This window comes from Rhinatrema bivittatum, chromosome 4 (assembly GCF_901001135.1).
Source record: "Rhinatrema bivittatum chromosome 4, aRhiBiv1.1, whole genome shotgun sequence".
Taxonomy (NCBI): domain Eukaryota; kingdom Metazoa; phylum Chordata; class Amphibia; order Gymnophiona; family Rhinatrematidae; genus Rhinatrema; species Rhinatrema bivittatum.
Genome location: NC_042618.1, coordinates 218,557,241 through 218,584,709, shown reverse-complemented (window position 1 = coordinate 218,584,709; position 27,469 = coordinate 218,557,241). Strand labels below are relative to the sequence as shown.

At 42.0% G+C, this 27,469-nt stretch overlaps 1 protein-coding gene across 2 annotated transcripts in view; it reads left to right on the top strand.

Moving 5' to 3' along the window:
- Positions 1–23,601, top strand: part of SPIC (Spi-C transcription factor) — a 130,459-nt gene extending 106,858 nt beyond the window's left edge. For both annotated transcript variants that reach the window (XM_029599715.1, XM_029599717.1), the window contains 4 exons: positions 4,708–4,795; positions 8,283–8,395; positions 18,116–18,233; positions 22,141–23,601. In XM_029599715.1, the coding sequence (XP_029455575.1) occupies positions 4,708–4,795; positions 8,283–8,395; positions 18,116–18,233; positions 22,141–22,568 (747 nt within the window). In that variant the 3' untranslated portion in view covers positions 22,569–23,601. The remainder of the gene's footprint in view (positions 1–4,707; positions 4,796–8,282; positions 8,396–18,115; positions 18,234–22,140) is intronic.
- Positions 23,602–27,469: the final 3,868 nt, after the last annotated feature.

Below are 27,469 nucleotides of genomic sequence, written 5' to 3'. Positions count from 1 at the left end.
ACTAGAAAAAATGTATACCCATTATATACTCATGGTGGGTTATTTACATGGATCAGTAGAGTTCCAGGACAGAATAGAAGCCATTGTTAATTTGTTGCAGGATCATCTTTTTAATTATTTTTTGTTTGGTGGGGATGGTCATTGTTCCCTCTTAACTTGTTAACTCTTTGGGTTAGTGATTTTTATTTATTTATTTATTTATTTTTAAAATGTCTTTTTATAAAAAAAAAAAAATTCAAAACTACAAAAAGAAATGAATGTAGTTAGAGGAAATATCAACACATGAGTAAGGAATTAAAACAAATATTTCAACCAGCAACAAAACAAACGGATTGACCTCATCCATAAATGGAGGGTTGCAAGACAAAAGGATGAGCAATTGCAAATCATTTAATTAATAATTTGGATTCATCCTCAAATTACAAACTCAGCACCTGATTTGGGACATCTAAAAAGTACTTTTATCAACTAAAAATCTTTCCAGTTAAGATACCTCATTAAAAAATACATTTATTACCCTAATTCACAACACATTTAGAAGGAAATTGAAGAGAAAAGATGCTCTATACTCAGTAGCTGAGATTTTAAATCAAAAAAAGCTTTTCTTATGTTCTAAGTTTGTTTATAAAAATCAGGAAAAACATGTAACTTATCTATAAAAAAAAAAAAGAAGAAGCCTATTCTTAAAAAATCTCTGTCCAACTTGAGGAAAAGTTATAATCATGTTTTCTCTAACTAGAATTTCATCTTGCGTTGTTTCCAACAAGGTAGTTATGTCAAGACTATCAATTGAAACCAACTGATCAGGATTCCCTTCCTACAACTGGGTAGAGTGATGCCATGAAGGAATATACTACACTCTTCAAACTGATGGAATATTCTGGGGTACAACCTTGAAATATTCAACCAAATTTTTTCTAATTATTTCATACAGTGTCTCTACATTTTTTCTAGGAAAAATTTAAAAACCGTTAATTCTTATACCTAGAAATATTCTCAAGAGATTCTACCCTAGAATGAAGGGAACTATTATCTTTAATCAAAATATTAAGGATCTGTAAGTCAGAAACTTGCAAAAAAAAAAAAGTTTTTAACTGAGCAGCATGATTTTCCAAATAAAAACTATGAAATTCAAGTTTAACCACTGTATCAACAGAAAATGTTCAAAATCGTGATACACATCCCTCTTATATGGATTCAGCTCTTGATAATGACTGTCCCAAATTCTCCAAGGAGGTGTGTTTGTGTAACAAACCCAGTCTATTTTTCTGAAAGTCAGGTGAAGTGACTGGAACCAATCTAGGGGAAGAGTCCTGCAATTCCCCATTATTGATCTTTTTTTTTAATGCTTTTTAAACAAAATAGACATCAATTACAGCTTGTCAATGAATAGGTAAAGTTATTACAGTCAATATGCATGGTATATGTTGGCAAATTCAAAATACATTAGACTCAATATATACTCAAGAAGAACAAACCCTAAGCCAATACATTTCAACTTAAAGTAATATACCCGTTATGAGGAAATAGGGAGATCCAGATTTAAAAAATAGAGCAAGTAAAGTAAATATAAGGCATTAGAAGGTTAAAGACATTCTTTTCCTTTTCCCATGATCAAGGTGAGGTGGCATCATTTGGGGGAATGTGCATCAAGAAATTTATGTAACTCGGGCGGATGGAAAAACACAAATCTCTCGCTGTTGTATTTAACTACACATTTACTGGGGTAATAGATTATTATCTGAGCGCCAAGATCATTAACCTCCTGGCTCATCTGAAGAAAATTTTTTCTATGTAATTGTGCAGCTCTGGTTATGTCTGGAAAAATCCAGATTTTTTTGTCCAAGATAAGATTTATCTCTGTTCCGGAGAGATAACTTTAATATTTTATCTCTGTCTACAGCATGGACAAATCTTATGCAAAGAGTTCCACAACATTCCACTTGTTCTTCCATTTGGGCCGATGCAATATGGTGCACTCGGCTGAGCGCACCGTTAGCCGCACTGCTTTTCTGAATACCCTCCAACTTAATATCATAGCGCTATTAAGTCGGCGGCCCCAAAAATAAAAAAAAATTTAAAAATCTGCCCATGGCCCGCAGGTTGGAAAACAGATGCTCAATTTTGCCAGTGTCCATTTTCCAAACCCGTGGCTGTCAGCGGGTTCGACAACCAACGCCGGTAAAATTAAGCATCGGCTGACAAACCCGCTGACAGCTGCCACTTCTGCCAATAAGGAGGTGTAAGGGAGGGCTAGTGTCCCTAGCACCTCCTTATTAGCGCGGGCCCTCATTTGCATAGTGAATCACGTGCCCAGGTGAGTGGCCTGGGCGCGCATCGGGAGAGCGGGTGCTCGCCTCGGAGCGCCCGCTCTCCCGCGCAGTTTACTGCATCGGCCCTATTGTTTGTTCCAAAAAATCTGTAAGATTACTCACAGTTTGTAATTGTGGAACTCTGTTTTGCAAAACATTATCCTTTTTCTTACTGGGTATCACAAAGAAAATCTTAGCTATAGATGGAATAGCTTCTGAAGGTAATTGTAAATTTCCCATTACTGCTCTTAATACCAATGGCTCTATAATGTGATTGTAGCTGAGAGGCGACAGCATCTAGATATAATTGAGGTCCCCTCCACATATAGATGACTTCATTTTTCCTTTGGAACTTTAGAAACAGGACAGGCTTTCATAGGTGGCAAAGGAGGATTCCGCCGAAGAAATAGTCTGTGCTCCAGGGAAGACAATAAGGGGCGGATTTTAAAAGGGTTACACGCGTAATATATGCGCGTAACCCTTTTAAACCCCTCCTGCGCGCGCCGAGCCTATTTTGCATAGGCCCAGTGAGGCGCGCAAGCCCCGGGATGCGCGTTATGTCCTGGGGCTTGAAAAAAGGGCGGGGAGTGGGTGGGGCGGGACCGAGGCCTCCAGCACAGCAGCCTTGCCGGGGGATCGCGTGCTGGCACTCGGCTGGCGTGCACAACCTACGTAAATAAAAATATAAAGGTGGGGGGGATTTAAGTAGGGCTGGGGGACAGGTTAGATAGGGGAAGGGAGGGGAAGGTGGGGGGGGGGGGGGGGGAGCGGGTTGCGCGCACAAATCTACGCCAGCGCGTAGATACAAAAATCTGGCCCTTAGGTTCCAGGCACTGTCATTTCTCCTGAGACAGTCTTAGAGCAGGAGATAACAGAAGAAGCCACCCAATGATGTATAGGCCTTAAGGCAGAGGCAGAGACGTGGGTGTGTGTATATATATGAGGCAGGTGTTGAGGTGAAGGCATGCATTTAATAGCCACAGGCATCTGAGGTCTCTCGGTATTTGTCTGACCACAACTAGTGGCTTCTGACATAGCTTATCCCATTGAAGACATTTTCTTCATAGACCTGAAAGCAGAACAATCAATGAGAAACAACCATCATTTTTTTATTTTTATCTACAACCTTGTGGTTTAGAGAATCTTTTCACATCTGAAATGTTTTTCAGTTCATTCATATGTTAGTGCAAACATTTATAAAGGTTATAATCAGCACCACATTTTATGCATTCTTACCAACCACCATAACTTAATGATAATGCCATTTATAACTAATATAAAATAATGTACATTGGTAGGACTGGTGCCAGTATTGTGCCTGAAACCATTCTTGCTTCTTTGAAGTTTCTTACCACTTTAATGTATCTTGCTGTTAAATCGATAATTCCTTCTAACTGTGAATATTATAAATCTTTGCTAACTATATCCAATTCTTTTGCATTTTTCCTACTTAAAATAAAAGAAAATCGTGTATTTATGATATGCATGTGTAGAGATTGAGAATTAAACCAAGATTTGGAAATGGTTTCAAATGTTTCCTGGGCCTAATATGTGATAAATAGAGCTTGGAAATCTCCAATTAAGGGGTATTTGCTGCATATACAGATGCAATCATGTTGCCTTTTAAGGCTGTTGATGGAATTTTTAGCCTTATTTTTCTAAAAATGAGAATTTATTTTTACCTTTCTCGGAATTGTTACAGAGTATTGTAGAAATGATTTATAATAAGCTATAAGAAAGAGTTGGAACTTAATCCACCGAGTCAATTGTGAAACTATAAATTCACGCTCTAAATAGAGTGAAGGGAAAACTAATCAGCAATTTAAGATTATGAAACTGTGTTCAAAATTATCATCATGAACTACACAAGAAGTTTCACACTGGGAGCTCTGAAGTCAGCGTGGCCTGTGCAAGAGTATTCGGCGCCCTAGGTCATGCACTCCCATCCCCATTGGTGGCAGCTCCAGCACAGCACGCTTTGGCGATATTGGCTTTGGCAATAGCATTTTTCTGGGCCACAACCCTGGCTCGATTTTGCTTCCCCTCAAAATTTTGACCCTCTAGGCAACTGCCTAGGCTGCCTAATAGAAGCACCGGCCCTGGAATCCAAGGATTTTAGAATGCATTTTCTTGCTTCCAAAAAAGTGCAATATTGCCTGATGTTCCCCCCTGAAAATATCTTAAAATTGTAATATTGAATTATTTAGGTATGTAGAGGGCTGAAAACAGAGCCAGCTTTTAACAGATAGAATTTTTGATCACTGTAAATCCCAAATAGAACTGAGTCCCTTTGGAGAAGTAAAGCATTAGGCATGCAGTTAAGCAGTTAAAAGAGATATATTGGAACATGTCATGGATATTAGAATTGGGAAAATATGTTCTTGTTACCTTGCAGGGTTGTACTGAACAAGACATATTGGGTCAAGCTTTTGAAGATGCCTTTGAAGTGTTGCAGGAGCACAGTATGCACCAGTATGTGCCAGGTAAACATGATTACAAGTCAATTAGTCTTGTCTTTAGTGAACTTCAGAAAACTAATACTATCTGGGTGGTAGGGAGATCCGATATACAATTTAAATTTGTTTCATTGATATTAAGAATAATAGAAAATTGTTTCAAGGAATCTATGGGCTCATGCCAAATACAGTATATAAAATGCCAACGGTATAACAGTACTTAATTAAACATTTATTCATGTGAACTATAGAAATTTTGGATCCTACTTTGGTGACAAGTGAAATGATTAGGGACGTCTTGTATCTACTATTTGAGTGCATGGTTTGATTTTGTAGACACTTTTATCTCCCTTGTACATTATTTATTGAACAGTATAACAAATCCATAGTTGTTCAGAAAATCAAAACATCTCCCCACAGCCCTTGAAAATAAAGTAGAATATGTGAGGGGGACAGGTGGCCCACAATTGCTGTCCCTCAGAGTTGTAAATAAAATCCTCCATCATACAAAATATAATTATGGCACAAAAAACCTTCCAAAGAGTTCATAAAAATTCAACCTTCAAACTTTCATATCCTCATAAAAGTCTTGGAATTCTCTTAATTCATGTGGTATACTGGCATGGACAAATAGTCCTGTTTGCTCCCCAAATTTTAATGCTTACAAATAAAACATGAATTCTAAATATAGCACGGTTTTATGTGGTACCTTGCTTATAACTGTAGACAAGAATCATTAGGATCTGATATGCTATTGTTTACCTGATTTCCTGATTTGGGACTTACACATGTGCTAGGCTCTCTGTGTGGCTCACAATTTATCACTGGGTGAGGCTATTATTACATCAAGCCCTATATCTTTCAACATCCTGTCTTTTCTCAGCTACCTCTTGTTACCCCCTTTCCCAGTTTTGATTTCCCTCGTAAAATGTAATTTCCAAGCTTAACCTGTTTACTGTAAACCGGCATGATGTCCACAACTAATGCCGGTATATAAAAATGTTTAAATAAATAAATAAATAAATAAACATCTGCCTTAGGCCTAGATTCATTAAAATGCTATAAATATAGCAGAAATAGTACCCGTGATAAAAAGGGGGGCATGGTTAGGCAAATTTCTCTGCTCCCACATCGCATAGGTAATTTCTACAACGCACAAAGGGGTAAATTTTAAAAGATGCGCGCGGGCGTCCATGTGCGTGTGCTACCTGGCGCGCACACATGGACGCCCGATTTTATAACATGCGCGCGCAGGTACGAGCATGTTATAAAATCGGGGATCGGTGCGCGCAAGGGGGTGAACACTAGTGCACCTTGCGTGCGCCGATACCCACGGCCTTCACCCGTTCCCTCCCAGGCCACTCCAATTTAGGAGCGGCCTATGAGGGAACTTCCCTTCCCCCTACTCTATCCTTCCTACCCCTTCCCCTAACCTGCCCACCCCCTAGCCCTATTCTAAACCCCTCCCCCATTTCTTTAACTTACCTCTTGCTCCTGCCTCTGGGCAGGCTCAAGTTCGTGCGCTGGCAACCTGCCGGCACGCGATCCTCCAACACAGCGGCAAATGGCTGCTGTGCCGGAGGCCTCTGGCCCTGCCCTGCCCCCCCCCCCCCCCCCGGACTGCTCCACCCCTTTTTCGAAGCCCCGGGACTTAGATGCATCCCAGGGCTTTACGTGCGTCACTGGGCCTTTATAAAATAGGCCCGGTGCGTGTAAAACCCCCCCCCCCCACGCGTGTAAATCCTATGGATTTATGTGCGTAGGGCTTTGAAAATGTGCCCCAATACATTTATCATACCAGCGCTATTTTTTCGCATTGCATACTGATTAATCCACCACAAGTGCCTTACTGACCAAAAAGGTTTTTCTTACACAGGCTGGTGGAGGGGAGAGGGAGAAAGACTATATAGGGATAGAGATTTAAGTTTTCTATTTATACCACTTTAAGACAGGGCACTTTTAACTCAGGGTGAAGATTTTGGGGGGGGGGGGGGTTGGGGGCAGTTTTACATACACAGTCAGAGGTACGAATAGCAAAATTGACATCACTGAAGATTTTCTGTCATTTGGAGTAATGAAAGGTAAAAGAGGATTTGTACAATGTACTCTCTCTACCTAGCTTGATTGAAACTCTTCAGTGATGTCAACTTTGCTGTTCGTACCTCTGAATGTGTATGTAAAACTGCCTGCCCCCCAAACATACCCCAAACCTCACCCCGAGTTATAAGTGCCCCCTCTTACAGTGGTATAAATAGTAAACTTACATATTGGTCTCTACAGTCTCTCTCTTTCTTTTTTTCTCTCTCTCTCTCCCTTGTGCATAATGGGACCTGCAGCATTGATTTCAGTGGATAGATTCAGGGATTATAAATACCATATAGCTTTGGGATGTAAATTTAACAGCTCTGTGTACATCTTTTAATTCTGCCCAGTGCTTAAAGCAAAGAAAATCCTAACAACTTGGGCCTGGATTGATTAAGTATCAGAATTGTGGTAATTCCTGCATGCAACCACAGGGGGGACTATGTATAGTAGTTTTAAGGTCCTGCAAAACAAGCCTAGCTATTGGGGCCATTGGGGGGGGAGAGTGAGAGAAAGCCTAGCTGTAATACCCTTGGCCTACATAGGTATTTATATCTCTATGGGAGGCCCACCTAGTAACTCGAAGTGAGGTTTAGATCTTAGGGTAGGGGGTTAGGGGCCACTTTGACATTCAAAATGAGACATACGAACAGAACAGTGCTCTCTTGTGAAGATTTGATGACCTTCGGAGTGAGGAAACTCACTCAAAGATGAGATTTGTGCAATGTTCTCTCAACCTAGCTTGATGGACTCTCAACCTGGGTAATATCAAGCTAGGTTGAGAGAACATTGCACAAATCTCATCTTTGGGGGAGTTTCCTCACTCCGAAGGTCATCAAATCTTCACAAGAGACCACTGTTCTGTTCGTACGTCTCACTTTGAATGTCAAAGTGGCCCCTAACCCCAATATCTAAACCTCACCTCGAGTTACTAGGTGGGCCTCCCATAGAGATATAATTACCTATGTAGGGCAAGGACATTATGGCTAGGTTCTCTCTCTCTCTCTCTCACTCACTCACTCACAGATTTCTTACACTAGGAGGCAGGTAAAAGAGATCATAACTCTAGATATTTTTATCTGATTCTTGATTTTATCAGGCTCTGTTTTATTTTATTTCATAATCTTATAATTTTTTGTTTATCTGGTTTTGATATGCTGTTTGAATGTGTATATTGGTCCTATTGTTTTAATGCTGATTTATTGTGTATGTTTATTTTGTAAGCTGCTGTAGGCCTCGGTATCAGCGGCATATAAATGTGAATAAAGGAATAAAATAAATAAATACTACATATACTATACATATATATATATATAGTATACAGTATATATATATAGATATATAAAAATAGGTTCAGTGATGAACAGCTAACAAAAAATAATTGCATTATTTCTATTGCCATTTTTTCTTTCTTTTTTATTCTGCTTCTCAGATTGTAAAAATTACCTGACCTTTATCAACCACCACCCTCATGTCAGAGGAAATGCAAACATTTATGCTGTCCCACCTCTAGAAGCACCAATCTATAACTGGAGAGAACTACCTGTAAGTAAATTGTGCGGACTGCATCTCCAGCGCCTAGAAGCTGCCAGCTAACCAAATCTGAGCAGGAAATAGACATCTCCTTTCAGAGCAGGGCTTCCCCAACTCTTCAGCTCACAGTGACATACATTTGCATACACTAGAGCAGTGGTTCTCAACCAGTGTGTTGCCAAGAACACGCAGGTGTGTCGCCACACTTCCCGGTCCCCCGCTGACCCAGCTGTTCCCCGGTCCTCCTCCACCCGGACTTAAAATGCTGTCAGTCCGGGCAGAACGTGGCAGAACAGGTGGAGTCAGCGGCACCGGCATTGTCTCTTCTTCCCGTCCCCCTCGCGGCCTGGAAGAGGAAGTGGTGAGCAGCGGGTGCGTGCACGGGAAGAAGAGACCATGCTAGTGTGGTCAGCGTCGGCCCGAAGAACAGAAGAGAGGCGCGGCCTGAGGAATGAGCAGCAGAGAAATGAAGAAGAATGAAGAGGAATGAGCAGCAGAGAAATGAAGAAGAATGTCAACCCCCGCGGCCGATGGGACTCCTTGCTCCGCCAGGGCTGAAAATTAAGGAGGTTAGGGTTGGGAGGAGGCTGCTGCTGCTGCTAGTTCCAGGGCGGGAGCGAGGGAGGGAGATAGAGTGAATGAGCAAGCAAGCATGTGTGTTTGAGATCCTGTATATGTGAGTGAGAGATTGCATGTATGTGAATGATTGAGAGCCTGTATATGTGAAAGAGTATGTCTGGGATTTAGAGCCTGCCTGTGAGAGAGAGAGCATGAATGTAAGTTTACGATTGGGAACCTGTGTGTGTAAGTTTGTGATTGAAAATCTGTTTATGTGAAATAGTATGTGTGTATGATTGAGATCCTTTGTGTGTGTGAGAGAGATCATGTTTATGTATGATTAAGAGCCTGTGTGTGTAAGTAAGAGAGAGCATGTGTGTCTGTGTGTGATTGAGAGCTGGTTTAGGTGAGGGAGCATGTGAGTATCTGATTGAGAGCCCGTGTGTAAATGAGAGAAAGAGAATGTTTGTAAGCATGTGAATGAGAGTCTGTGTGTGAGAGAAAAAGACAGCATGTATGTGTGTGATTGAAAGCCTGTGTGTGTAAGCGTGAAGAGATAGACAGCATGTGTGTAAATGTGTAATTAAGAGCCTATATAAGTGAGAGAGAAAAAGCATGTGTATATGTGAGTACTGAGAGCATGTGTGTATAGGTGTGTAATTGAGAGCCAGTGTGAGAGAGAGCGCTGGTATGTGACTGAGAGAGAGGAGAAAGTTCCAAGCAAACCACCCCTCCTCCTGCTAATTCAAAACAATATCAGGAGACCTGGATATCAAATGTTCCCAGGTATGCAGAGGAAAACAATTTTTGTATCCTTATTTTTCATTACTTGGTCTTTGTGTCTGCTATTTTGAAATATTTTATTGGTATCTAGAATTTTTTATATGAGTTTTTAATTATTAGATATTCCACCTATCAGCTGTTTTGAAATAATCTGTTCTTTATGTTAGTATGGTTTTACTGCTACTGATTTTATATTTCTTGATTTGTTTTATAAGGATGGGTGATGTTTCTTTTTTTCCTTTGTTGCACTGCATACAGAGACTCTGGCTTGTTGCGGTTTCCAATTCAGTTTTTGTCTGCATGCTTCTTGTTATGCGTTTTGGTCTCTTTATTCCTTGTTAGGTGAGGGTCAGCACATGTGATTTAGGTGAGGTTTTCTGCTGGCATGTAGTTTCTGCGTAGGGCTGTATAGCAGCCTGTCTTGGTCTGTTTTCCTAATAGGAGATGTATTGGTATCGTAAGGCCTGGTGTAATATTTTCAGTGTTGCCTTTTCTTAGGTAAGGTGGTTACTGTTTAAGTGCTGGAAATTGGTGCTGTTTTGGTGTGGGATGTTTACTATTTATGCAGTTTCTGTTCAGACAGAATACATAACTTTTCCTTGTCATTTTAAACAATAAAAATAATTACCGGACCTTTACTTTTTATTTCCGCCGTGAATTGTGATGAGCAGTGTGTCACAGATGTGAGCATGGCCTGTCAGGTGTGTCACGATGGGAAAAAGGTTGAGAACCACTGCACTAGAGACTCTTGCATATTCATTATGGAGAGCCTGAAGACCCCAGGATCCCCAGGTTTAGAAAGCCTCATTGTATAGGGTGCAGCCTATGACCACTAATTAACTCTGAGCTTCAGAGAGCACTCTTTGACAGTAGAAAGCTGCTAGAACATTGAGAGCAATATGTTAAAACATTAATAATTGTGCTTGTATTTTTTTTTCTAAAAGTGATAGCAGCTACATTGTGGAGAAGTTTTCCCGGGTGACATCAGAATTCAACTCAGAGCATCTTTCTTGGGGGGGGGTCAAAGATAATGTCTGATGATGGAGCTCTCTGATACAGGGTTACGTGCGTATTTTACGCACGTAACCCCGAAAACCCGGTCCTGCGTGCACCGAGCCTATTTTGCATAGGCCCAGCGACGCGCGCAAGCCCCGGGACGCGTGTAAGTCCCGGGGCTTGAAACAATGGGTGGGGCAGGGGCGGGGCAGTCTGGGGCGTGGCATAGGCGTGGCCAGAGGCCTCTCCACTGCCGCTGGGCCAGGGGATCGCGCACCGGCACTCGTAAATAAAAAAGTAAAGGTGGGAGGGGATTTAGGTAGGGCCGGGGGTGGGTTAGATAGGGGATCGGAGGGGAAGGGAGGGGAAGGTGGGGGGGCGTAGGGAACGGGAAAGCCATCGGATTTTATAACATGCGCGCGGCTGAGCGCGCATGTTATAAAATTGGGCATAGATTTGTGCGCGCCGAGTTGCACGCACAAATCTACACCCCCGCGTAGGTACGAATAACTGGCCCAATATGTTTAAGTAGAAATTACATATATTTTACGCTATTGTAAAATAGGGATGTGTTTTTATTTGGAAAAAAAAAGGAAATCTCAACTGAATACCAGCTCCAGCCTGGTACAAAAATCCACTCCACCAAATTGTAAACCTCCTCCCCCCAAGGCCTGCACCCATTCTTCCCCTGCCCACATCTTAACCCATTCAATGCTATTTTTGGTGGGGCAGGAGCAACAAGGGATAACCCCACCCCCATTTTGACCCTTGGATGGGGTAAGGTGCAGGGGGAAGGTGTCCTGTGGAGTGCTGAGGGAATGGGCTAAGACCATTATTTTTATTTTTGTTTTGCTTTTTTTTTTTTTTTTTGCTTCCTTTTTTCCTTTGTTTTGTGTGTTTATTTTGGGTTTAAATTAATGGAACAAAATGAAATAAACTGCAAACAAAATGAAACAAAACCTCTTGAAATGAGAAAATATATGAAAACATATGAAAATGATATTTTTTTTTCAGTGCACACCCCATATTATAAAACCAAACCAGGCCTGTTCTTAGGCTTGAGACCAATATTTTTTTAAGAACTACTGTAGCAGAAATAGTAAGAGCAAAGCCACCAGCATTCAGAAAAATAAAAAAAAAACCCCCGACAAAGAAAGACAGGAAGAATTATCAGGAACAAGAAAAGGAGGCAAGGAGAGTAATTACATGAGCATAGGTCCAAACAGAGGGAAACATAGCGCAGTCAATACAGGAGAAGATAAAACTTTTATTTTAGATATGTAAGGGAAAGGAAAAAGGAAAACAAATGAATGATAGTTAAGATAAAAGGAGGTGTGATATTAGCATGGAGTCTTAAATTTCATACAAGTTTTTTTTGCTGAGATTTGTAGAAGAAGGGGATGGTAATTTGCCTAAGCAGGAAATGATTGTGAAATGATCTCAGACACAGAGGAGGAAGTAACCTAAGTACTTATATAAATGAGAATAGTTAAGACATTGCTGCTAGTCCTGTGGAAATTCCCACAGAATTCCTCTCCTGAGCAGAATTTGGCAGGCCCCGGCGTGCTGCAAGCGGGATGGCCTCCACTTGCGGCATGCCTGGGCCTGCTTCAGCTTCGCCGCAGGCAAAATGGCTTCTGCCTGCGGTGAAGATGGAGCAGGCCTCGGTGAGAGTCAGTGTATGCATGTGTGTGTGTGTGTGTGTGTGTGTGTGTGATTGCGAGCCTGGGGGATGAGAGAGAGCATGTGTGAGAGTGTGTGTGGGTGCCAGAGAGAGGGAGCCTATATGAGGAGATTGTGAAGGAGTGTGTGTATATGTATGAGAGATTGGGAGTTGGTGTGTGTGAAAAAGGGATTGTGTATGTTAAGGTGCTTGTCTGTGAGAGAGGGAGCATGTGTGAAAGTCATTGTTTGTTTGTGAGAGAGGAGCCTGTGTGAGGGTGTGTGTATGTGTAAGAAAAAGAGCCTGTGTGATGTGTTTGAGTGTGTGACAGAGAGAGGGAACCTATGTGTTTGGGGGGGGGGGGGGGTGAGCGAGAGAGGGAGCCAGTGTGCAGGGGTGTGTGAGAGAAAGACATAAATTTCCTCTGTGAGGGTGTATGCTTGAGAGAGAAAGGGAGCCTGTGTGGAGGGTGTGCAAGAGAGAGAGGGGGCCTGTTTGAGGGTGTGTGGGTGTGCGAGAGAGAGAGGGAGGTAGCCTGTATGAGGGTGTCTGTGTCTGTGAGAGAGAGGGGGGGAGTCTGTATGATGGTGTGTATATGCATGAGAGAGAGAGAGAACGAGAGAGAGGGAGCCTGTATGAAGGGGTGTGTATGTGCACTAGAGAGGGGGAGCCTGTGTGTGTGAGAGAGAGTCAGAGAGACGGACAGAGGGAGCCTGTGTGAAGGGCAGTACTGAGAGAGGGGCCAAACACTTGGAAGTGGAGATAGAGTGGGAGGGATTGAGCCTAGAAGGGGAGGGGAGAGATGGTGGCAGGTGGAGGAGTTGGGGCCTGAAAGGGCAAAGTGAAAGGAGACTAGTCAGGGGAGTAGGGAGAGAGGTGCAAGAGATACTCTTACAGTGAACGTCTAGAGAAATTTTGCTCAAAATATTTAAAACTCTACATCTTTTAGTAATAACTTTTTTCTATATTACATTTTAAATTAATTACCTAAAGAATGTCATGTATATTGTGTTATTTTAACCAATATAAAGTATGCAGATTTTGGCAGAATTGTAGGTTTTTGTGTGCAGAATTTAAAATTTTTTTGCGCAGAATTCCCCCAGGAGTAATTGCAGCCCATGGAGTGCACCCCAGTATACTGAAAGAGCTCAAGAAAATGTTGACCGCATCCCTTGCAGTAGGCATATGCATTTGTCTGAAACAAAATTGGAAACTTTAAGGACATTTCTCATTTCGTTTCAATTCGGTTTTAAAATGAAACAAAATAAAACGAAACACAATTTTCCTTCATTTTGTTTTTTTTATAAAATGTTGGCCCCTTCGGAGAAGAAAAGAAACATTCCCTCCCCCTCCCCCTGATCATCTTGATCTCTCTAGCATCTCTTATCCTATTGAAAAATCTTTGAGGGGCAGGAGCAATCAATCCCCGGTCACTCCTGCCCTGCCTGTGTTGTGATTACAAATGGTAATAGCAGACCAAGATGATCACAATTACTAATTTCTTCTAAACAAAATGGCATCGGCTAGGCCTGGCCAATGCCATTTACTATGGAGAAAATTAGCAATGGTGCCAACCTCAGTCTGACAGCTGGCACCATTTGTAGCCATTTATAATTGCAGGCAGGACAGAAGCAATCGAAGATTGTTCCTGCCCCATGAAGATTCCTCAATATTGTAAGAGGAGCTGGGGGAACAAGTTCAGAGGAGGGCCCAAGAGTTTTCTTTTTCTTCTTTGATGGGACTGACATTTTTTACTGTTTTTGGGGGGTTTTTTAAACTTTTTTTTTTTAATTGTTTAGTTCCGTTTTGGTTTTAAATAAACAAAAATAAACAAAACAAGCGAAAAACAAAATAAAAAAAAAATGTCTGGGGATGCCGCAAGGTACAGACCCTGAAGCGGAATTAATCCCAGTCATTGTGCAATGGTGACACCTAGTGGCTGGATTCAGGGCCCATGATTGAAAGATTCAAGAAGGAGACCTGGTGCATGGTCCCTCAGCTGAGCACTGTCGCTGCAATGACTGAATGACAGTAGGTTCGGTGGGGGTATAAAACAGGGTAAAATTTTCCCAGGTCGTTGTGAATGAAGGCTCATGCCCTTCAGAGGCTGGTTCCGACTGAGTTCAAAGCCCAAAGGGAGCAGAAGGAAAAACTGCTGGGCCAAAACAAATTGAATGCATGCTAATAATATCCATTAGTGCTGGCGTTAATTAACTTGCTGTGTTCAAAGACTCCTGACTTACAACAAAAATTTGCTTTAATATGCCTAAGCATTAAGGGGTTAATTTCAGAACAGCCTGCATACATTTCCTTTGAAAATTATCTCACCAAAACTACCTGCACATAGTTACACCTGCTAATTTATATGCAGATTTTTTGGGGACACATTTGTCCACATATTTTTGAAAATGCAAATGAATGTGTATAAGTGCAACCCTCTCCCCAACGCAGCCCCCAGTAACAAATCTGCTCACTGCAGGTACACTTATGCACATACAGCTCAGGTGAGCATAACCCTACCTGCATAACAGGCAGGCAATTGTGTTTACTCCAGGCCTGGATTTAGGCCAGATTTCGAAGGCGCCAAATATCCAGGCCAAAGAGAAGCCTGGTTTCGCTTGAGTTAGAGCCATGTGCCGGCACAGCTTCAAAGGGTCACCGCCATGGCACTATGCCTATGGGCACCAAATGTTTATTTATTTATTTATTTATTTATTTATTTAACACATTTATATACCGTTTTACCAATCAAAGATTGAACAAAGCGGTTTACAGCCATAAAAATAAAAATCAAAATAATAATAAATTCAAATTAAAATATAAAAGATAGAATAAAAATACAAATAGTATCTTGATCAATAAAATGAAAATCTCTAAAAGGAATAAAACTATTACATTATAAAAAAAACACAGAGAGAAAGCTTAAAGAATTAACGTAAGAAGCCTAAAATAGATAAAGACTACAAACGGCTACATTCCCTGAGTTAATCCACTATTGTGCCTGTTCTGAACTCCCAAATGCTTCCTTGAACAAATAGGTTTTTAAAGCTCTTTTAAACTCCTTTCTATTTTAAATTTGTCTCAAGTCATCTGGTAGAGTATTCCACATGATGGGGCTAGCCACTGAAAAAGCTCGTTGTCTAGTTACATTAAGGGCTGCCGTTTTTAATGTGGGAACTTCTAATAAATTTTTTCCCGCTGATCTAAGGTCTCTTGAGGGCTTGTAAACTCGTAATGTAGAACAGAGCCCTATATTAACACATTGGCATAGGCTAAGCAGGTACATAGCATTCTGACGACCTCATTAGGGGACTGGAGTGCTTCAATTTTATTGAATTGGCTGGGTGGGAGTTCAGATGGGCATTACTTTCTATGGAGTCAGGTGGTGGGAGAGGGGATCAAGTGCTGGGGAGCTCATTTTTTATTGAATCAGGCTGGTGAGGGGGCAGTTGGAGGAGTGAACCAAATTTTAACAAATGGAATAATTTTCTCTTAGAAAAATAAAATAGAAGGTTACGGTTTGCCTTTGCATACCTGTTCAAGTGCTTCCAGGTAGCAGGGTGGTAATTTCCAAAGGGATTTCTGCACGAAAGGCAGTGTTTTACACCTAGAACTGGCTTTTTGCAAAATTGTCCGAGTCCGCCCAACATGCACATGGAGTTAATAGTGGATGTCATGCACACATGCAAGTTTTTAACCTGCACTGAGTGGAGGCATTCCTGGGGGGAGGCGGAGCTGTGGCGGGATTTGGCCTTGGCCACACACTTTTGGATTTTAAAAGGTATGTGTGTGTGTGCATTTTCAGGAAAATTATGTGCACGTCAAATAGCAGGTTTAATTTCTGCGAGGTAGATTCTCCGGGTTAGTTTTCAAAGTGGGCTTATGCCAGGAAAGTCCGCTTTGAAATCTGATGTAACCTAGATGCATCTTTGTGGCATAGATTATGCAGGACGTTTGAAAATGACCTTCTGTGTGCTCAGGTTGAGGGTTAAAAATCACCATTTTTTTTTTTTGTTTTTTTGTTTGACTGTATGCAGAACAATGGAATCCAGAACTCATCAGGCCCTTGACTTGCCTTCCGATATTAACACTGACCAAAAAAAGAAACACATTTTAATTTCTTGCATATATAAAACTTAACACACAGGAAAGGTTATTTTAATCACTGAGCGAGTCAGATGGTACTGTGCTGTCATAAAACATGGAGAGAGCAGCTGCACATGTAATTCAAAGGTTAACAATTTTTACATATTGATTTACCACTATGAAACAGCAACTAGCAGGGAGTTGCCCTGGCTGTTCCCCCAGTAATTCCCAATGTGCTAATATTATGTAGGCTGTCATGGGAAAAAAAAAACAGTCAAACGCTTCCTATGTGTTATAGAGATCAGCATTCTAGACAAAATGCTACACAGTGAGGGCTTTGTTTACTAAGGGAAATCCCTTAGTAAACATGGCTAAGCCCTACCTCCATACTAGGCTCCTACAGTGCTGGGGCTGATTCTCCCCTCAGAGAGCAAGTCTTGCGCCAGTGCGGTGGAGGTTGGGAGTGTGAAGAGGCATAGCTGGTGTCACTGAACCAATCCCTACCTGACATGGAGATTGGTCTGATGACAGGTGGGGAGCCAGTGGTGCAATCACTATTGGCACAGCACTTTTCTTTGGCACCTTCGTGGCATCCTCCCATCCCACCTAGTTGTGAATTTTGGGAGCTGAGAAAAACCGGCGGGGCGGAGGTCCCCCCCCAAGGAAAGGTTTGGAAATTACTGATCTAGGGTCTTTGAGGCCTGCCCAGCCTAGTGTCACCACAAGTTGTTGGTATGGAGAATAGCAATCTGCAGAGTACGTAGTTACCTCATTACAGTGAGATCATCACTGGCTGGTCAGGTTGCCCCTTGTGGCAGCGAAGTCTCAGTTTAGGGCTAGTAGCCCTCATGTGGCAATTTTTCAAGCTAGTAACCATAATTATTTTGGGGCATTATTAAGAGGTCAATATGGCTGATAAGGGGGGTTGTTTTGGGTTTGTGTATTGATGCTTACTGCTATGCTATTTATACTACTTTAAACACAAATGTAGGGACAAATAGGACTGCAACTTCATTCAACATCATATGCAACATTAGAAGTTCAAAATAATATAAATAACAAAATAGTAAGCATCAACACACAAACCCAAAACAAACCCCCCATATCGGTCAATAATGCCCCAAAATAATTAGGGCTACTAGCTTGAACAATTACCACATGACGGCACGTTCTTCCCCTTCCTCTTTGCTGCCACTTCCACCAAAGCCCCCCACAACATTACCCCCCTGACTCTCCTGGACACCCCCCCCCCCCCACACACACACACACACACCTACCCCATCCATGGGACTAAGGGGCAAGAGCTCTGCAGAAAGGTATAGAAATACCTCCATACACCAAAATGCTGCCGTCCTGAGGCCCCCCTGGTGCCATTTTTGAAATGGAGACCCAGCAGGGCAGGAGCAACTGGGGATTGCACCTGCGCCTTAGGCTTACAGCTGGTTGGGGGAAATCCGGGGCAAGCTTGGGGTAGGGGGCACTGTGGGGGGCTTTGATGGCAGTGGCCTCAGCCATTAGAAGATGAAACAAGGAAAAACAAAATTATGATTTCTTTTGTTTCATTTGAAATGGAAGCACATGCCTAATTCAGATCAGCTATTGCTCACTTTTCAGCCATGGTCTATTTCTCCTCTAATTGTTTTTAGACTGTTGATGCAGGGTTACATCCGGAAGAAAATAACCACCACGCTCAGCAGAATATTCCGGAAACTCAGCTGATACATGCTGTACAGACTACTGCTGTCCAGCAAAAGGGAGGAAAAGGTTGGTGGAGAGAGAATGTGCAATTAGTGTTTGTTCACTGAATAAATAAATGCATGCACTCATTTATATAGCTACAATTTATATACTGCAAATCACAATTTCTAAGCTGCTGTCCTGGATCCAGTACGCTGTAGAGGCCTTGCTATCTTGTATTGGAACAACAAAAAGAAAGCATACAAAGACGTTTACTGCATGTGACATTCTGGGGTCTTACATGTCCCTTTTGAAGAATTAAATATTTTTGAGAGAGGGACCCACGAGGCCCCTACAGGCTATTTTGCAGCAAAATCTCTGTATCATTTCTTTTGGTTGGTTAAATAAAAGACTTTATTGAAGTCCATATTCCCTTCCCTTCTGCTCCCCCTTCCCCAAGATAGGGAGGGAGAGCCTGCTGGGCTGAATATTAAGTACCAGGGGTGCAGTGAATAAATATTAAGTGCTGGAAACTGTCAGCTGTACCGGCACTTATTAGCCTCTCCTGCTGCTGAGCTTCATCCACTTTTGGAGGTTCAAGGGTGGGGGGTGGGGTGGAGATTTGGTCCACCATTTTTTTTTTAGATAGAGGATGGGGCGGGGGGAATCACCAGTGGTCATCTTACTTTTCTTTATCTTGAGAGGTGGGAGGGAGTGGGGTTTTGTCGTTGCCTGGTCCCCTTCCTTTTTTTTTGATCTTGAGGCGAGAGGGAGGGGGATCAGGATGCTGCTGGGCCACTACTTTTTTTTGTATGTTATCCGGGTAGCTTTAGGACAGCTATTTGGCTGACCAGAGATAGCTGGGTAACTTTGTCCTGCTAGTGCTGAGTATCAGCGCTACCCAAACAAACGGGCCGATACAGTAAAAGTCGCGGGAGAGCGGGCAAGCGCCCGCTCTCCCGGCGCGTGCACAGGCCACTCTCCTGTGCACGCGATTTAGTATCAGCCCGCATGCAAATGAGGGCCCGTGGTAAAAAGAGGAGCTAGGGACACTAGCGCGTCCCTAGCTCCTCTTTTTTGACAGGAGCGGCGGCTGTCAGCGAGTTTGACAGCCAATGCTCAATTTTGCCAGCGTCCGGTTTCCGAACCCGTGGCTGTCAGTGGGTTTGAGAACCGACACCGGCAAAATTGAGCATCCGGTTTTCAAGCCGTGGGCCGATTTTACATTTTTTTAAAAATTATTTTTAACTTTTGGGACCTCCGACTTAATATCGCCCTGATATTAAGTCGGAGGGTGTACAGAAAAGCAGTTTTTACTGCTTTTCTGTGTACTTTCCCGGTGCCGGCAGAAATTAACGCCTAGCTTTGGGTAAGTGCTAATTTCTGAAAGTAAAATGTGTGGCTTGGCTGCACATTTTACTTACTGAAACGCGCAGGAATAACTAATAGGGCCATCAACATGCATTTGCATGTTGCGGGCGCTATTAGTTTCGGGGGGGTTGGACGCGCATTTTCGACACGCTATTACCCCTTACTGAATAAGGGGTAAAGCTAGCGCGTCGAAAACGCACATTTTCAGGCCAATACAGTACAGTGAGCTGTATCGGCCTGAAAATGAAGCCGTGCCTCAGGAATGCCCCTCCCAGCACTGCCTCTTTTAATCCAAGTACATTTTGTGTGGGCAACGATTTGCCCAGACAAAATTTAGCCGGGAAGCGAGAGCTGAAATTTCAAACACCGAGGTTTGTCCAGCTAACTCGAAGAGTTAGCTGAACAAAGCCTTTGAACACTGACCTCAGTGTCACTAAAGTTACTCAGGTCTAATGCAGACTACGGTAGTCTTATGGCTAATATGTGGTCACGCATTGGGGCTTAATTGACTGGAAAACTCAAACTGGTCCATCCGAGTTGCCAGGCTGGGATTTTCTGGTGAATAAATTCCCGATGGACCCTCATACACCAGCCATGTAGTTTTATTTCTATTTTGTATTTCACAGTCTCATGTCATTCCTCTTGTACATTTTCCCATACTCTTATCTGGGGAAATATGACTGTGAAGGGTTTATGATATTTGCTTTTTTTATCACTATTACTCCACAGCATGGCAACCAATGATAATAAAGTTGGATCCACAGTAAGTCCTTTGGTGTACAAATACAGCATGAGAATACTGAGGATTGTGTTACCCCCCCCCAAATATATAAAACAATTCCCCCCCCCCCGCCACTCTTTCAAAACTTCAGGCCCTCTCTGTCAGGGTCAGGGGGGACGAGGTCAGGGGCTCCCGGCACAGCGGCCATTTGCCGCTGTGCTGGGGGATCACATGCTGGCAGGCTGCCGGCGTGCGCAACAGGTAGGACAAAGGTCCGGGGGGGGGGGGGGGAACAGGGGAAGGCCGCAGGCATCGGCACACACAAGTTGCACAATTGTGCACCCCCTTGCACACGCTGACCCCTGATATTAGAACATGCGCGCGCCAGCGCACGCATGTTAGAAAAGCAGGCATCCATGTGCACGTGCTGGGTAGCGCATGCACATGGCCACGTGCGCGCTAGTTTTGAAAATCTACCCCTAAATGTGTTAACACTATCGCAGGCATTAATCCATGTTCAATGGCAGCACTAACGCTGAACACACATTAAAGTGGCATTAACCTGCATTAGTGAGCTTGTATTAACATTAGCCCAGTTTTTTTGTATTAATGCGGATTTTTGCATTTAAATTGAAATTAGCTGATTAAAAGGCAAAATTATGGTAAGCAGCTCATTATAATTTTATATGGATCGTATTAACAAAATAATCTGTTCATACCACTGTTTACGAGAAACTTTATCTACATTGATAGAGGTGTAGTTCAAGTTTTACCTAAGGGTGTTAAGCCCTCAAATGGTTTATTAACCATCTACCATTAATGCACATGAAAAATGTGCGTTAATGGGCACATTTAACACAGGATAGTAAACAGGGGCCTTTATGTTTCTTGGAATGTGATAGTTTATTAGTTTTTCTAAAAATGTGGTGCCTATTTTGCATCACGTCCAGGGGCAATTTTGAATAACCCGCCAAGATGCAAGGCACTCAAGCTCTTCTGTACCTGCTTTTCTAGTAAATAATCTTCAAGAGAGAAACTACCCAGCTAGCGTCCCTTTGAAAATTCCATAGAAGGTACGCGTACACAAAGAAGCAGCATGGTGGATCAGGGTTAAAATTTTGCGTGCACTTTTGGCCATGCCAAGTACATATGTTTACTCCCCTCTCCTAAATACACCTCCACAACACGTCTCTTTAATCCGGTTTAAGATTACGAGTGTCGTAAAGGCCTTTGTCTGTGTTTTAGCAATTCTGGAAGTGTGTGTGTTTGTGTGTGTGTGTATATGTGTGTATGTGTGTGTGTGTGTGTGTGTGTGTGTATGTGTATGTGTGTGGTGTGTGTTGCGGGGGGGGGGGGGGGGGGAGCCCAGATTTCACACAGGTAAATCGTTCTGAAAATTGTCCTCAGGATTACATGGGAAGGGCGGTTCTCATACAGGTAAACATGATTTCTGATTTCCCATTCCGTAGACTGAATCACTAGTTTTCTCCTATCTCCTGACAAATTCAGCCTAAATATGTTTCATTAAACTCTAAAGAGAAAAGATCCAAAACATTGCTCGCCTCCCTTTCCCTAATTCCCTTCTGCCTTCTTGTAAAAAGCTGTTGATTCTCCTTTGGAGTTTCGTTGTATATTTTAATGAAGGAAGACGAGGGATATATATATATATTTTTTTTAAGACGTCTTGGTAATGCTTTTGAGAAACAGCGTGATCAGAGGGCTGAAAATGGATTATGTTATTATACAGTTCAAAGACTGCTGAGTCTTGTCCTGCTTTCTGCCAGCAACAGGCTCTTTTGCGGAATCACAATAATTCTTTTAAACCAGGGAAGAGGAAGAAAAAGGAAAAAGTTTGCATATATTGTTTGAACTGAGCTCTGATCTGACCTCTAATTTTTCCAGCAGGGAGAAAAAAACTTCGCCTGTTTGAATATCTCCATGAGTCCCTGCATGACCCAAACATGACAAATTGCATTCAGTGGGTGGATAAATCCAATGGTATCTTCCAGTTCATCTCCAAAAACAAGGAGAAACTTGCAGAGCTCTGGGGGAAAAGGAAGGGTAACCGCAAGGTCATGACTTACCAAAAAATGGCCAGAGCACTGAGGAATTATGGCAGGACAGGAGAGATCATGAAAATAAGAAGAAAACTGACCTACCAGTTCAGCGCCATAGTCCTACAAAGACTCGCCCCAACTTACTTCTTTGGAAAGGACACCGTGTGCTATCAGTACGTTCAACCCGGTCCAGATTACTACAGTTCTGACAACTGGAATATCAATTACAATTTCATGTATCACAATGAACATGACCCAAATCTCAACAACTAGTTGACTGACATTTACTGAATGTGGCTTCCAAGTGCTTATACAGATTGTTTAAAACTGAGATACCCTCCAGGCCCATGACAGTATTTTTTATATGCATGTGCAACCATATAGCCTGACACAATACCCCTTAACCACCGAAATTCCTATAGGGTTTCAATATGCTGCACTGAATAGAAGATTATTGTATCACATAACCCCTGGTTGTGTCAGTGTAAGTTACATTATTATGCAGTTAGGAATGGTCATTTCTTTTCTCTAATAGGTATCCATTTCTTATTTACACATTGCTACATAGGTTGACACAGTTCATCAGTTTATTGCGTTCAGTCTTCTTCAAGTTATACGTTTGGACAATTTTTTTTTTTTTTTGGTGTGATATAGAGGAAAGCCAAAAACTTTGTTGAACTTCAGTCATTTATTCTCCCAGTATATTATTCCCAATTGGCCCCACAAAGGCAATCAGATTGAATTGCCAGCATGAGCACCTCAATAGGGCTGTGGTAGTACTAGGAAAGATGACATTTTCTTACAGATGTGTGTTTCATCCTAGATAATATCTATGGGGTCAAATAGCTCAATCCTGCCTAGTTTTGGCTGCTACAGCTGTTTGTATTTAACTGCTGTAAATATGGGCAGCTCCAGAGCCATTACTGGGTCAAGGACAGGACTCAGCTGGCTAGGGCTGATTTTCAGTGTCGGCTGGCTAAGTTTAGGCACCTAACTTGAGGTATGCAAAAGACAAGCTGGTTGTGGCTGAAAAGCTAGCCATCAAGATTTGGTTGGGCACTCAGCCTGCACTGAAGATTGGGCCCTATATTTTTAGCTAGGGAAAGATGAATTTTCTGCGATTATATTAAATTATGTACATTCCCAACAACTATTTCTATAAGTTAGTCTTACATGACCAGGATTGGTTGGTCTAAAAGCTTAACTGCATATTAACTTCATCCTTATTGAAAATGTAAATAATAACGAGTTCCCATTTTATGTGTACAGTAAAATTGTAAATAAATAAAATCAATGATTAATTACATTATTGGAGTTTTATTTTGCCTTTTCCCATACTTTATCCCTCCATCTTTCACACTGCTTCCCCTCCCCCTCCCCCCAGCAGTATCTCCAGTCAGTTCTGAAAGCCCTCGCTGGCCCAAAATCTGGAAGGATACCTCCTCTGAGATGCACTCTGAATGCCACTTATTGGATGGCAGGCTCTTAATGGAACAGAAGCCATCCCCAGTCACTTCTGTCCCGCAGGCACCATCCTTCCAAATGGTGCCAGCTGACCCAAGTCTTTCCTTTGCCCTGCATATGTGGGAACCCTCTTGCCAGAACAGCCACCCGACTGCACTAGTCAGCATCATTCACAGTCAAGCAGCTGTGCCTGCGAGCAGGAGGGCTCCAGTTAGTGAAGAAGGGGATCTTTGGAACGGTGGGGGAAGGGGGTCATCAGGAGCATCCGAAGGGAGAGTGGGGATGCCCTGATGGGAATGGACTTGACTCTTCTTGTTGGGAAGGGTTGAGGATAGGAGCAGGGATGCCCAAGAAGTGGTGAGCTTGACTCTTCACATGGAAGGATGACCTTGATGGAGTGGACTTGATTCTTCTGGTGGGGAGTGGATGGAGGGTGTTGGAATACCTAAATTTATCAATTGAGAGATCCATGTTCAGCTGCTGAGTGGCTCTGCTAGTTAGCTCGATAAACTTAGCTTACCTAACTAGATCTGTACATTTAGTGGCACAGCCACACCGCTGAATATATCCAGATATCTTAAAGTTAGCCGGGCAAATTTAACTGGCTAACTTTAGAACAGCTGTATGGGATGATGAGAGTTAGCTGGATAAGTTGTCTGGCTAACTCTGAATATTGGAGTTAGCAGAATAACTTATCCGGCTAACTCAGCTCCTCTCTGGAATGCCCCTGGAATGCCCTTAATTTATCCAGCCAAATTCTTGCCGGAGAAATGGTTATCCATCTAGAATTAAGCCGGAGAAGTGGCCAAATTTTCATTGAGCCAGATAACTTCAAATGCATTTGAATATGGACCTCTGATTAAAGATAATCTCTGAAATAACTGTCTGTGCTGAAATGGATTTTTTTCCCCCTTTACTATTCACATTGGAGATGCATTCAAATTATGTTGTCAGTTCAGGTACAGTGACACAAAGACCCTCAATTACCAGGCACTTTGTGAAATAACACACAAACTCTGCAAAAAGTCAGAAAAAAACTGAAAGGAGCAGCTACAAAGGTAAAAAGTGTGCAAGAGGCATGGACATTGTTAAAAAATACCATCCTAGAAGCACAGTCCAGATGTATTCCACACATTAAGAAAGGTGGAAGGAAGGCAAATCGATTACCGGCATGGTTAAAAGGTGAGGTGAAAGAGGTTATTTTAGCCAAAAGATCTTCATTCAAAAATTAGAAGAAGGATCCTTCAGAAGAAAATAGGATAAAGCATAAGCGTTGGCAAGTTAAATGTAAAACATTGATAAGACAGGCTAAGAGAGAATTTGAAAATAAGTTGGCTGTAGAGGCAAAAGCTCACAGTAAAAACTTTTTAAAATATAGCCAAATTAGAAAGCCTACAAGGGAGTCAGTTGGACCATTAGATGATCGAGGGGTTAAAGAGGCACTTAGAGAAGATAAGGCCTTCATAGAAAGATTGAACATTTCTTTGCTTTGGTGTTTACTGAAGAGAATGCTGGGGAGATACCCATTCCGGAGGAGGTTTTCATGGGTAATGATTCAGATGAACTGAACCAAATCACGGTAAACCTAGAAGATGCGGTAGGCCTGACTGACAAACTGAAGAGTAGTAAATCACCTGGACCAGATGGTATATACCCCAGGGTTCTGAAGGAACTTAAAAATGAGCCTTATTCTGCTAGCAAATTGGTTCTTTGTAGGGAACTGCAGTAATCCAGCTAGTTCTTTTTTCCCAGTAGAAGGTGCATTGGTGTATTAGGCCAAGCTGGAATATTTGCAGTGTTTCCTTTCCATGCAGGGTTGTTGCTCTTGAGTTCTAGGAGTTAATGCTGTGTTGGCATGGCAGGCTTGCTTTATAGGTGAACATAAGAACATAAGAAATTGCCATGCTGGGTCAGACCAAGGGTCCATCAAGCCCAGCATCCTGTTTCCAACAGAGGCCAAACCAGGCCACAAGAACCTGGCAATTACCCAAACACTAAGAAGATTCCATGCTACTGATGCAATTAATAGCAGTGGCTATTCCCTAAGTAAACCTGATTAATAGCCATTAATGGACTTCTCCTCCAAGAACTTATCCAAACCTTTTTTGAACCCAGCTACACTAATTGCACTAACCACATCCTCTGGCAACAAATTCCAGAGCTTAATTGTGCATTGAGTGAAAAAGAATTTTCTCAGATTAGTCTTAAATGTGCTACTTGCTAACTTCATGGAATGCCCCCTAGTCCTTCTATTATTCGAAAGTGTAAATAACCGAGTCACATCTACTCGTTCAAGACCTCTCATGATCTTAAAGCCCTCTATCATATCCCCCCTCAGCCATCTTTTCTCCAAGCTGAACAGCCCTAACCTCTTCAGCCTTTCCTCATAGGGGAGCTGTTCCATTCCCTTTATCATTTTGGTAGCCCTTCTCTGTACCTTCTCCATCGCAATTATATCTTTTTTGAGATGCGGCGACCAGAATTGTACACAATACTCAAGGTGCGGTCTCACCATGGAGCGATACAGAGGCATTATGACATTTTCCATTTTATTCACCATTACCTAACATCGTGAAACTACAGCAAGGGTTATTTTTCCCTATATGCAACACCTTGCACTTGTCCACATTAAATTTCATCTGCCATTTGGATGCCCAATCTTCCAGTCTGTAATATATCACAGTCCACTTGTGATTTAACTACTCTGAATAATTTTGTATCATCCGCAAATTTGATAACCTCACTCATTGTATTCCTTTCCAGATCATTTATATATATATATTGAAAAGCACCGGTCCAAGTACAGATCCCTGAGGCACTCCACTGTTTACCCTTTTTCACTGAGAAAATTGACCATTTAATCCTACTCTCTGTTTCCTGTCTTTTAACCAGTTTGTAATCCACGAAAGGACATCGCCTCCTATCCCATGACTTTTTAGTTTTCGTAGAAGCCTCTCATGAGGGACTTTGTCAAACGCCTTCTGAAAATCCAAATACACTACATCTACCGGTTCACATTTATCCACATGTTTATTAACTCCTTCAAAAAAATGAAACAGATTTGTTAGGCAAGACTTCCCTTGGGTAAATCCATGTTGACTGTGTTCCATTAAAACTTGTCTTTCTATATGCTCTACGATTTTGATCTTGAGAATAGTTTCCACTATTTTTCCCGGTACTGAAGTCAGGCTCACTGGTCTATATTACCCGGATTGCCCCTGGAGCCTTCTTTAAATATTGGGGTTACATTGGCCACCCTCCAGTCTTCAGGTACAATGGATGATCTTAATTTTAACTAATAGATCAGATGACAAAAGAAATCAAGAGTAGACATATAATGTCAATCTTTTTCAGGAGTAGCACCTGCCTTATGGAAGTCTAGCTCATGGAAGACCTCTGCCAAATTTTCATTGTTTATTTATTTATTTGCTTTATTTATAAAATTTATAAATCAGCTTTCCAGGTTTTACAATAAAATCTTCCAAAGCAATGTATAACAGAGTTTAAAATAAAACACAAAATAAAAACAATAAAATAAGAATGCATAGAATACCATTAAAGAAAAACACTCCAGAGTCAAAACATCCATTCTATGCTGGTTCCAGATTAGAACAATCAATTACTTCCACTGCAGGATACATGCAGTGGAAGCTTGGCTTTCCACCTCACCTTTAATACCAAATAGAGTTGCCAACTGGCTCCAGATTTTC